General features: G+C 47.8%; 1 protein-coding gene across 1 annotated transcript in view; it reads right to left on the bottom strand.

Annotated features, from left to right (window-relative positions):
• The window catches only part of LOC119950666 (pleckstrin homology domain-containing family G member 5-like), a 98,734-nt gene that overhangs the window by 61,560 nt on the left and 24,703 nt on the right, over window positions 1–12,471 (bottom strand). Inside the window, exon 4 of the mRNA XM_038773288.1 lies at window positions 12,050–12,214. Within this exon, the coding sequence (XP_038629216.1) occupies window positions 12,050–12,214 (165 nt within the window). The remainder of the gene's footprint in view (window positions 1–12,049; window positions 12,215–12,471) is intronic.

The following is a 12,471-nucleotide window of genomic DNA, read 5'->3' as shown; positions in this document are numbered from 1 at the left end:
ACAGAGAGACAGATGGAGAGAGAGAGAGACAGAGAGAAAGAAAAAGAGAGAGAGACAGAGTCAGGTAGAGAGAGAGACACAGAGAGAGATGGGGAGAGGCAGAGAGAGAGCTAGACAGTGAGAGAGAGACGGACAGACAGACAGACAGTGAGGCAGTCAGAGAGACAGAGGGAGTCAAACAGAGAGACAGACAGAGAGAGAGAGTCAGAGAGAGAATTGTAATGATATGTAGAATATCAATTGTGTATAATTTAATAACGAAACTGTAAGTAAAAATAGGTGGCATATGCATAGACTGAGATTCTAGCATCCGACCACTAGGTGGTGTGACGACAGGAGAACGTTACTGGGACGTGGATAGCAGGTGTCGAGTCAAGTCGCATATCAAGCAGCTCCTTAGTCAATAGTAATTAATACTCGTTAATCATAATTAATTGTATTTTGCCATAATATCAAACTTTACTTATCGTTTGCATCTTAGGAATCTTTAAAGTGTTTAGTGAGTTAATAAATAGTTCTGTTCGTTAAAAAAGCCATATGTTCTCTAATTGATTCAACCTCAAAGTCATCGCCATCCGCGAACATAGAGAATATCACTAGAATAACAGAGATAGAGTCAGTGAGAGAGACAGAGAAATGGAGAGGCAGACAGAGAGATATAGACAAATAGAAAGAGAGAGAGAGAGAGAGAGAAAGAGAAAGACAGAGAGAGACACAGAGAGAGACAGGGAGACAGTCAGAGCAAGAGAGAGAGAGAGAGGCACAGAGGGAGACATAGAGAGTCAGAGTGTGTGTGAGAGAGAGAGACAGAAAGAGAAACAGAGAAACAGAGGAAGACAAAGAGACAGATGAAGAGAGAGACTGAGAGAGAGAGAGACAAAGAGAGAACCATAGACTCATAGAATTTACAGTGCAGAAGGAGGCCATTTGGCCCATTGAGTCTGCACCGGCCCTTGGAAAGAGCACCCCACTTAAGCCCACAATTCTATCCTATCCCCCCAACTCAGTAACCCCACATAATCTTTTTGGACGCTAAGGCAATTTAGCATTGTCAACTCACCTAACCTGCACAGGTTTGGACTGTGGGAGGAAACCGGAGTACCCGGAAGAAACCCACACAGACACAGGGAGAATGTGCAGACTCTGCACAGACAGTGACCCAAGTCAGGAATCGAACCTGGGACCCTGGAGCTGTGAAGCAACAGTGCTAGCCACCATGCCACCGAGAGAGACTGAGGAAGGGAGAGGGGGAGGCAGTCAGAGAGACAGACAGAGAGTCAGACAGAAAGAGGGACTGGTAGAGAGAGAGTCAAACAGAGAGACAGACAGAGAGACAGACAGAGAGAAAGACAGAGGGAGAGAGAGAGACAGAGAAGCATTGACAGACAGACAGAGAGAGAGACAGAGGGGGGACAGACAGAGACAGAAAGAGAGATAGTGCAAGAGACTAAGAGAGAGACAGTGAGAGAGACAAAGAAAGACAGACATACAAAGTGAGAGAGACTGAGACGGAAGTGTGACATTATAGAGTATGTGCAGATGACAAAGGGTTAATGTCATATCATAATTGACCACTAGATGACGCTAGATGCAGAACTATAGAAAGCAGTGACTCATAGACTTCTGGGAGAGAGCTGCAGAGGAGATCTAGAGAGAACAGTGATCGATAATTCAGTACAGTTGTAATCAGAGTGTTGAGACTAGTGTAGTTTAGTGCGGTTTATAGATTAAACTATTGTTTAAATTGAGTTGTGTAAATAAATGTTAGCTTTGTTTATAAACTTTGCTTCTGTGGTCTTTGTGAACACTACAACATCCATCCTGAGAACAAGCATCACAAAGAACACCACATGGTACCAGGCGTTTGTTGTTAGAAATTAAGTAGTAAGTGTAGAACGTCAGCATAGAGTCTAGAAAGAAAAGAAGAACAATCAAGCCGCTACATAGATTTCGAAGACAACACCAAGTTCCAGATTGCAAGATGGAAGGTCTAAACTGGAAACATTTCAAACAGTGATTTGAAGTTTTTCTATCTGCCTCCGCATTAGAATCAGCTCCTGATCACAGAAAAATCACGCTTCTCCTCAATTTGGCTTGTCCGCAGATATTTGAATTGTTTAATTCATTTGAATTCACAGACGGAGAGGATCGGACACAGTTTGAATGTGTCGTGGAGAAATTTGATGCGCATTGCAAACTGCAAATCAATGAGACATACAAACAATACATGTTCAGAAACAGGCTGCAGCTTAATGGAGAATCGGTAGATGCATTTATTACGGATTTAAGGCTAAGAGCACAGTCCTGTAATTTTTCCTCCATTGTGGATTCGATGTTGAGGGATCAAATAGTGTTTGGCATTTATGATGAGCGATTGCGAGAAAGTTTATTAAAAAGACCGATTCTGTCCTTAGAAGAAGCCAGTGTGCAAAGCCAGTGAGCAATCCACTAACGGGTATGCAGAGTTCAGGGCTAAGGAAAAAGGCACAAACTCGGGCAACGTGGCCGACGCCATTAACGCTGTGGCCCAGTTCAGAAAACAGATCGCCACTGATGGTGGCCATTTTGAAAGTGATGTCACTAACGTGATGACGCTGTGGCAATGCCCACTTTAGAAAAATTTGTCCTGCGAAAGGAAAAGAATGCTCGCGATATAGCATGAAAATCTTATCACAGAAGCAGATCCAAGACAAGTACACAAAACTCCAAAGGTTCCTGCTGCCTCATGGTGCAGCATGGTGACACCTGTATGCCAAAAGACTTCGAAATTGTGGATGACAATAAGTCATCGTTAATTGGTGTAAAGACGTGCATTAAACTAAATTTAGTACAATGGATACACACAGCCAACAGTTTAAATGGATCACTACATGATTGAATTGAAGACATTTTGAACAAATGCAAGCGTGTCTTTAATGGAATGGGCACCTTGCCATTCACATATAACATCAACCTCAAACATGATGCTAAGTGAGTAATACATGCGCCCAGAAGAGTGCCAGCGCCATTATTAAGAGACCATCTCAAGGATGAATTAGATAGAATGCAAGAATGTGATATCATATCGAAAGTAACTGAGCCGATAGACTAGGTAAGCTCTGTGGTGCATGCGCAAACCAAATGGAGACATGAGAGTGTGCGTCGACCTAAAAGACTTGGACAATGATATAAGATGAAAACACTATCCCATCCCCAAAAAAAGAAGAGATAACTACAGAAACCACATGCCAAATATTTCACTAAATTGGGTGCTTCCAAGGGATTCTGGCAACTATGTCTCGATAGAAGCAGAAAATTGTGTATCTTTAACATTCCCTTTGGCCAATATTGTTTTAACCGGTTACCTTTTGTCATAATATCAGCTTCAGAGACCTTCCACCGTGTGATGGAGACTATAATTGAAGGAATACCAGGTGTTCGTGTATATGTAGATGATGTGATAATATGGTCCAACTCTCCGGAAGAACACTGTGAAAGGCTAATGAAAGTCCTAACAGGAGTTAATTCCTATGGGTTAAACTGAACAGAGAAAAGTGTCAATTTGCCATCCAGAAACTGAACTTCCTTGGCGATGTCATGTCAACCGAAGGTGTGCAACCAGATCAAGCTAAGATTCTTGCCATTGGTCAGATGTCAATACCGATGGATAAGAAGGCAATTCTACGGATGCTGAGGGTAATTAATTTTATGGGCAAGTTTATTCCCAATCTGTCCAGCAGAACAGCATCTTTACAAAACCTGATCAAAAAGAAGGTTGAATTTATGTGGACACTGTTATATTACTTTACGTAATATATATATTACTCTTTGAACCAGCCGAGTTGATGAAATGACCAATAGTCTTCTTTGAAAGATTAACTAATTTAATGAGTAATATAAATAATATTATGTGAGCCCTTTGTACTTAATGCTCAACTAGAAAAATAAATAAAATACAATAACGATAACTAACTAATGTAATAATGAAATAACGTATAACTTCTCTCTAGCTATTCTGTCTTGGCTGCTCACTCTCCTGAAGCACACTCTCTCAGAAAGAGGGGGAAAGTCATTCTTATACCATCTGATAGTGAGACATCTAGTGTTGAAATTACTGTACTACATTTACATACATTGATCATGTATATTCATATACAGAGATCACCGCAGATACCTCAGCATGCAGCTGAATGGCAAGACATGAAATCAGCATTAACCACAACTCTGGCCTCAGTAATTTTTGATTCCACGAAGGAGACAAAGATAACAACAGATACCAGCCAGGATGCCATTGGTGCAGTTCTGCTACAAAAAACAGAAAATGACGAATGGAAGCCAGTTGCATACGCATTTCACGCTATGACACAGACAGAGAAAAGGTATACACAGATAGAAAAAGAATGTCTGGGTCTGTTAACGGGCATCAGTAAATTTCACTATTATGTGTATGGCTTCCGATATTTTGTTGTTGGAGCAGATCATTGTCCGCTGGCAAAAAATCATAAAGAAAGATCTCAATGACATGTCACCAAGACTTTAGCGTATGATGATGAAGCTAAGAGAATATGACTTCACGTTAGTCTACACCCCGGGCAAAGAACTGCAGAACTATTTAAAGCAGTGTCTCACAGACTTCTGGGAGAGAGCTGGAGAGGAGAGCTAGAGAGGAGAGCTGGAGAGAGCAGTGATAGAGAGTTCAGTACTGTTATAGATAGAGTGTTAAGTCTAGTGTTGTTGAGTGTAGATTATAGATTAGATTATTGTTTACTATAGGTGTAAATGGTCGAGCTTTAATAAGTAGTGTAAATAAAAGTTAGCTTTGTTAATGAACTTAGCTTCTGTGGTCTTATCCATCCTGATAAGAGAATCATAAAGAACACCAGAGGAGGGAGAGGCAGAGAAAGAGAGAAAAAGAGAGAGACAGACAGAGAGACAGGGAGGTAGTCACAGGGAGAGAGTGAGAATCAGACACAGTGAGAAAGACAGAAGGAGAGGGAGAGGCATAGAGAGACACAGAGAGAGACACAGAGAGAGACAAAGAGAGACGTACAGAGAGGCAGATAGGCAGACAGAGAGACAGCAGAGAGATAGACAGAGAGGGACAGAAACACACAGAGAAAGAGAGAGATAGAGAGGACAGAGAGAGAAACAGAGAGAGACAGAAACACAGAGAGAGAGAGACAGTAAGAGAGACAGAGAGAGTTAGAGAGAGAGACAGAGGGCGTGATTCTCCAGAACAATTTCCAAGTGTTCGAGCGAGTGGGAATTGCCGCAAGTTTGCCGGCGCTCGGCCCAGCGAAACCGGCAACGCAATCCAATGTTAATTGGTCCACTTAAAGAGGCCTCACGGGCTTTTCGCCATAAATAGCACCTCACCAGTCGGTTCGCCAGGATCCCGCTCACCAGCACCCCCCAGCCAGCTCACAATAATGGCGCCGAGGAGACCAGCCCAAAGATTCGGGGACGCTGACCTCGGGAGGCTCCTGGATGCGGTGTGGACCAGGAGGGATGTCCTGTTCCTCCAGAGGTCCCGGAGGGTGACCCACAAGGCAGCCAGTGCTGCCTGGGACAAGGTGGTGGCAGTCGTTAGTTCAAAAAGTGTGACCAAGAGGCTTGGTCAGCAGTGCAAGAAGAAGGTCAATGACCTACACTGGGCAACACGAGTGAGTAGACATCAAAGCCCCCACAATTGGAGGGAGAGGGCCCAGACTGGCGGAGGGGTGCCAGACATAAGAATCCTCACCTCCTTCGAGGAGCGGGCCTGGGAGGTGACTGGTGTGGCTGACAACAGGGCGGTCACGCACGCGGGGGCTGGCGGATGCCCGAGAGGTGAGGCACTACCAGGATCCACCCGGACTACCTGTCAAACGCGAGTTGTTATTGCCTTACTGACTGACCCATCCCTCTTACTGACCACATGTCCATTCTCCTGCAGGTCCTCCAGCCGATGGCACCAGTCCATCCAGTGTGTCCCCTCTCCTGACTCCGAGGAGAACTATGGGGAATCGGGTATTGTACAGCACATTAAACAACTTTTCACATAACTATTATGATTATCACTTTCTTCCGCAATGCTGGCTGATCTCCCGACATCTCCCCCACTCTCCCCATGGCACCCACCCACCCTCCAGCCATAGACATGTCCCCAAACTGTGTCCCATCCCCTGGGTGTTGGCTGCTGCATGTGTGGTGCTCCCTCCTGCAGTGTCCAGGCATCAAGGTGTGATTGGGATGCTAGGCAATGACTCCCACATGCTACATGACCCGTCCACCCATGGGAATACACTTGGCATGTGTCAAGGGCTCACTTACCCATGATCTCCCAATGAGCAATATCCTTCAGCCACGCAGCCAGAGGCCTCAGCAGTCGGTGGGGGTTATGGATGATCGGCGGGGCTAACGGGCAGGGTTGCCCTTGGAATGGGGTTGGGATCCAGGGGTTGGCCTGATGGTGCTGCGAGCGATTGCCCCCCCAGTTGCCCCCAGCGCATCCCCTCCCCACCCTTTCATGGCAGCCCACTCTAGCCCAGGGTCACCCATCCCCCGCCAAGCACAGGGGCAGAAAGCCCAGCACACTCTTTGCCTGTGAGCAAAGATGGCCACTCACCTCCTTGACTCCCCATAGAAGCCCTTCCGCCAGGTTCACATTTTTCAAAAGGAGTACTAATCGATGCCAGCATTACTATTTGACCAGGAGGCCGCTGAATGATGGGAGGCTGTAGCCATCTGAGATGGCCACCTGCAAAGGACCATGGGAATTATTGCCAACCCAGGACTCAGACAGATACAGAGCTTCTGTGTATTTGAAACGCAGGTAGCTAGACCTGATCGAAACCCCCCCTCGTTTACATTCTAATGGCCCATTCCCCAGAACAATAGGACTGCATTCAAGAAACCGATACAGACACAGACTGATCGGCACCACCCCCCTTTTCTGAGTGAGCCCAACCGCCAAGGTCAATGACTGCTAAGGACCTGCCCAGCTACCAAGGCACCCGCCCCTTTATTGGCCAAAATCAAAGACAGTGATCGAAGCCTGTCGATTATTGGGTCCAAGATTAAGAACCACCCCAAAGAGCGCAAAATCCCAGAGGGATAAAAGGGGACACAGCCATGTGTTCAGTCTCTAGGAGGACCTACACAACTGCATTGACCCCAAGGATCTAAACAAAAACATCATGCGAGAACATTACCCCATCCCAAAGAGGGAAGAAATTACGAGTGAGATGGTACATGCGCGCTTCTTCACAAAATTGGACATATCCCAAGGATTTTGGCAAATCCAATGTGAAGAATTCAGCAGAAGGCTCTGCACCTTCAACACGCCTTTTGGCAGATTCTGCTACAACCGAATGCCATTTGGCATCATCTGGCATCAGAGATTTTCCATCGCATCATGGAACACATGATGGAGGGAATAGAAGGGGTTCGTGTCTACGTTGACGATATCATAATCTGGTCCACAACCCCAGAGGAACATGTGTCGCGACTCAAGAAAGTATTCTGACGCATACATGAACATGGCCTCAAGCTAAACAGGTCCAAGTGCTGTTTTGGGAAATCCACGCTGAAATTCCTGGGAGATCAGATTTCGTAACACGGTGTGTGCCCGAACACAGACAAAATTAAAGCCTTCGAGGCAATGAAAGTCCCCGAGGACAAGAAGGCAGTACTGCGCTTCCCCGGAATGGTCAATGTCCTTGGCAAGTTCATCCCGAATTTGGCCACACACACCACGGCCCTACGTAACCTGGTGAAAATAATCAACTGCCTTTGAGTGGAAGATGGAGCACCGAACAGAGTGGCTGGAGCTGAAAGCCAAGCTCACCACTGCACCCATCCTTGCATTCTTTGACCCAAACTGAGAGGCCAAGATATCCACAGATGCGAGTCAGGATGACATTGGGGCGGTGTTGCTTGAAAGAGACGACACATTATCCTGGGTACCAGTAGCATACGCGTCACGGGCAATGACACCCACTGAGACCAGATATGTGCAGGTTGAGAAGGAGCGTTTAGGTCTTCTCACCGGCATCCTCAAATTTCATGATTATGTCTATGGTTTCCCAACATTTACTGTTGAGACGGATCATAGGCCTCTGGTCCACATCGTCCAAAAGGACCTGAATGACATGACGCCTCGTTTGACGAGAATTCTGCTCAATTTTCAATTTGGTGTACACACCTGGCAAGGACTCATCATCACCGATGCATTGTCCCGCTCCTTTAACTCACCCAGTGAAACACTGGAGATCATCTAGTACACTGAATTGCAGGTACAACTGGGTGCAAGCACTCTCCCCGCAGCAGATGAGAAGATCGTTCTCATCCGAGAAGAGACGGCCAAAGACCCCCTGTTGCAGCGAGTCTTCCACAACCTCAGCAATGGCTGGCAGAAAAGGCAATGCCCGCAATTCTGCAACGTCAAGGATGACCTGACGCTGATCGTTGCCATCCTGCTCAAGCTGGACAGGATAGTCATCCCGCTACGTCTCCAGAGTATGGCGCTGCAGCAGATTCATGAGGGACACCTGGGCGTAGAAAAGTGCGGACGCAGGTGCCCGGCAAGCTTTCGACTGGCCCGGCATCAACCAGGAGATCACGGACATGGTCCTGAACTGCGAAACCTGTCAGAGGTTCCAACCAGCACAGAGCAAAGAGACGCTCCAACCACATGACTGAGAGATCTCTCCGTGGTCCAATGTTGGCATTGACCTATTCCACGCGAATGGTCGTGACTATATCTTAATCATTGATTACTTTTTGAACTATCCTGAGGTGCTGAAGCTGCCAGACCTCACCTCACGGACCGTCAACAAAACGTGTAAAGAGACATTCCCACAGCATGGCATCCCGAACACCGTCATGAGCGACAATGGCTTCCACAGTGCTTATAGTGCGTACACAGTCGAGAATGGTCCACGTTTGCCAAGAGCTACAATTTCAGGCCTGTCACCTCCAGTCCGCACAATCCACAGTACAATGGCAAAGTCGAAAAAGGGGTGCACATCGTTAAGCAGCTCATCCGCAAGGCCTCGGGCTCCGCCTCCGACATACACCTTGCACGACTTGCATACCGGGCGACTCTCTTGTCCACTGGCATGTCGCCAGCTCAACTGCTGATGAACAGGGACCTGCGGACGACGCTTCCAGCCACACACCTGCCCAACCTTGATCACCTCCCGGTGCTGCAGAAGATGCAGCAGCTTCGCGACAGCCAGAAGCAAGGCTATGACGCACATGCCACCGATCTGGATGTGCTAACCCCGGCAGACACGGTTAGGATCAGGATACCGTATGGTGGGTGGTCTGATCCGGCTGTCGTTGTTCGACAGGTGGCGCCCAGGTCCTATGTCATATGTATGGCTGATGGCTCCATTGTGTGAAGGATTCGAGGGGCACTGCGAAAAGTTGCTTGCCCACAACCACTTGGACTTATGGGACTTATGAGTATTTATTTTGTTTGTTCTGTTCTATATTCCTCAGTCAGTCACATTAGACAGACACATTCACATGTATATACATCTAAAAAAAAAGGGGGGAGATGTCATGATATGCAAACATGCAACCAATGAACACTCAGAATAGGACACAACCAATGGGTAGTCAGGACACTCAGAGGTGGCATCACCACAAGAGGGCATGACATAAACACTATAAAAGGGATGAGGCACTCACACCCTGCCTATTTCCACAGACAGACATCTAGAGAGTTAGACAGAGTTGATCAGCAGCATCACACCCCAGCATGTGGCTTAGAGCAAGCTGGTACAGTTAGACTGAGTTACTACAGTTAGATTAGCAGAGAGTCAAACTCATTTGAAAACTGTGTTAATAGTTCAATAAACAAATAAACATGTTGAACTCATTTCAGAGTCTGGAGCATCCTTTAGTTAAGACTGCATCAAGTAGCAGCCTGTGTTATCCGAAACAGCAGAACACAACAGAGAGAGAGGGAGAGAGACAGAGGGAGAGAGCGAGAAATAGAGAGAGATGGCGAGAGACACAGAGACAGAGAGTGAGTGAGAGAGACAGACAGAGAGAGAGGCACAGAGAGAGACAGACAGAGAGGTAGATATGCAGACTGAGAGAGACAGATAGAGAGACAGAGAGAGTGACAGAGAGAGTGACAGAGAGAGACAGAGAGAGAGACAAAGAGAGAGAGAGACAGAGAGGCAGAGAGAGAGAGACAGGGAGAAAATGTAAGCATATGTATAAGCAATTCTGCATGTTAATATGTTAGACCTCCAACCAGCAGGTGGCAGTAGAACTACACCAGGTGACACTGCACCCTCGGGGTGTCTGAGTTAGGAGTCGCCGTGGATAGTTGTGTTTAGTATTAGCTCCGGTATTCTAGTTGTTAACAGTTTACAGTTTGTTAGTAGTATTAGTATTGTTTCCTACCCACGTTATTCTAATATAATAAAACTTAACTAAGGAAAGGAAAAGGAAAATCGCTTATTGTCACAAGTAGGCTTCAAATGATGTTACTGTGAAAAGTCCCTAGTCGCCACATTCCGGCGCCTGTTCGGGGAGGCTGGTACGGGAACTAGTCATGAACTCGACATTCTGCGGTGCGCTGACTCAATCATTGCAACACACTAGAACATAACAAAGATAGGGGGCGGGATTCTCTCATCCCCAGTAGAGTGTCCACGCCGTCGTAAATGCCGTTGCATTTTAAGACGGCATGAACAGGCCGCTGCCAAGACTAATTCTGGCCCCTACAGGGGGCCAGCATGACGCTGGAGCGGTTCACGCCACTCCAGCTGCCGAACCTGGCGCAGGCTGGGCGCCGCGGGATCCGCGCATGCGCAGTGGCACCGGCCCCAACCCACACATGCACAGTGGCCTCCTTCAATGCACTGGCCCTGACGCAACATGGCGCAGGACTACAGTGGCTGGCACGTAGGAAATGAGTCCCCCAGCCAGAGAGGCCCGGCCCGCATCGGAGGCCCCTCCCGGGGTTGGTGCCCCCCCCCCCCAAACAGGCCGCCACCCGACACTTCCGCACTGAGTTCCCGCCGGCTGAGAGCAGGTGTGGACAGCGCCAGCGGGACTCAGAATTTCCACGATGGCCGCTCGGCCCATCTGCGGAGAATCGCGTGCTGGCGTCGGGGCGCCATGGCCCGGTCGCAGGGATTCTCCAGCCCGGCCCGGCCCGGCCCAGGGCTGAGGGAATCCCGCCCAGGGAGGGAGAGAGAAACAGAAAGGGACAGACAGAGAGATACAGATAGAGACAGAGAGAGGGACAGAGATCGAGGGAGAGAGTCAGAGGGAGACAGGCAGAGAGAGACGGGGAGGTAGAGAGACAGGGAGAGACAGACAGACAGAGAGACAAAGAGACAGTGAGTGAGAGAGACAGGCTGAGAGAGAGAGGCACAGAGAGAGACATGGAGTGTCAGATTGAGAGAGAGAGAGACAGAAAGAGGTAGAAAGAGAGAGACAGAGAGATACAGAGACAGAGAGACAAAGCGAGAGAGACAGTGAGAGAGACGGAGAAAGGCAAAGAGACAGACGGAGAGAGACAAAGAGAGAGTCAGACAGAGAGGGAGAGAAGAGGGAGAGAGAGGGACAGAGAGGCATAGACAGACAGAGAAAGAGAGATGGAGGGAGAGATAGAGAGTTTCGAAGAGAGGCAGAGAGGCAGACAGAGAGTGATGGAGAGAGAGAGACAGAGAGAGATACAGAGAAAGATACAGGGGAGAGATAGAGAGAGACAGAGAGAGAGAGTGAAATGGAGAGACAGAGAGACATAAAGAGACAGGGAAAGAGGCAGACAGAGAGACAGACAGAGAGAGAGAAACTGACAGAAAGAGAGAGACAGATGGAGAGATAGAGAGGGAGAGGGAAAGAGAGAGAGAGAGAGAGAGAGAGGCATACAAAGACAGAAAGAGAGAGATAGGGGAACAGAGAGAATGACAGAGAGAGGGAGGCAACAAATAATACATCGACTCTCTCCTCATCACTTATAGATTAAGTGATCCTTCAGCAAAGCAAGGGTGCATCAGAAGGGTTGAGATGTGTGTGTATAAATTGTGCAGCCTTCCTGGGTCCAGCAGCCTCTCACCTCATGCCCTTTGACGATGTCCCTCCACGAGTTCTGGAGATGGATTCTGGACTCCTCCCCCTCTCGAATCTCCCAGTCGTCCCGCAGGTTTTCGGCCAGTCGCGGCAAACCAAACAGGCTGAACTCAGACAACTTCTGGTACAACTCCTCCACTTTCTCAGATTCCTAGACGGACAGTTCAACAGAGGTAACTGATCAAACTCAAACATTCAGAAATTATCAGCACTGCTTCCTCCCAGCAGGAGGCCCAAGGGCTGAATTTCTGCCTCCTGTTCCTGTGTAACATCCTTGAGAGGGGCTGGATGCACCTCCTCGTGTTCCTGTGTAACAGGCTCGAGAGGGGCTGGATGCACCTCCTCGTGTTCCTGTGTAACAGCCTTGAGAGGGGCTGGATGCACCTCCTCGTGTTCCTGTGTAACAGG

This window comes from Scyliorhinus canicula, chromosome 16 (genome assembly GCF_902713615.1).
Source record: "Scyliorhinus canicula chromosome 16, sScyCan1.1, whole genome shotgun sequence".
NCBI lineage: Eukaryota > Metazoa > Chordata > Chondrichthyes > Carcharhiniformes > Scyliorhinidae > Scyliorhinus > Scyliorhinus canicula.
Note: the sequence above shows the minus strand (reverse complement) of the source record. Positions and strands in the feature narration are given on the sequence as shown.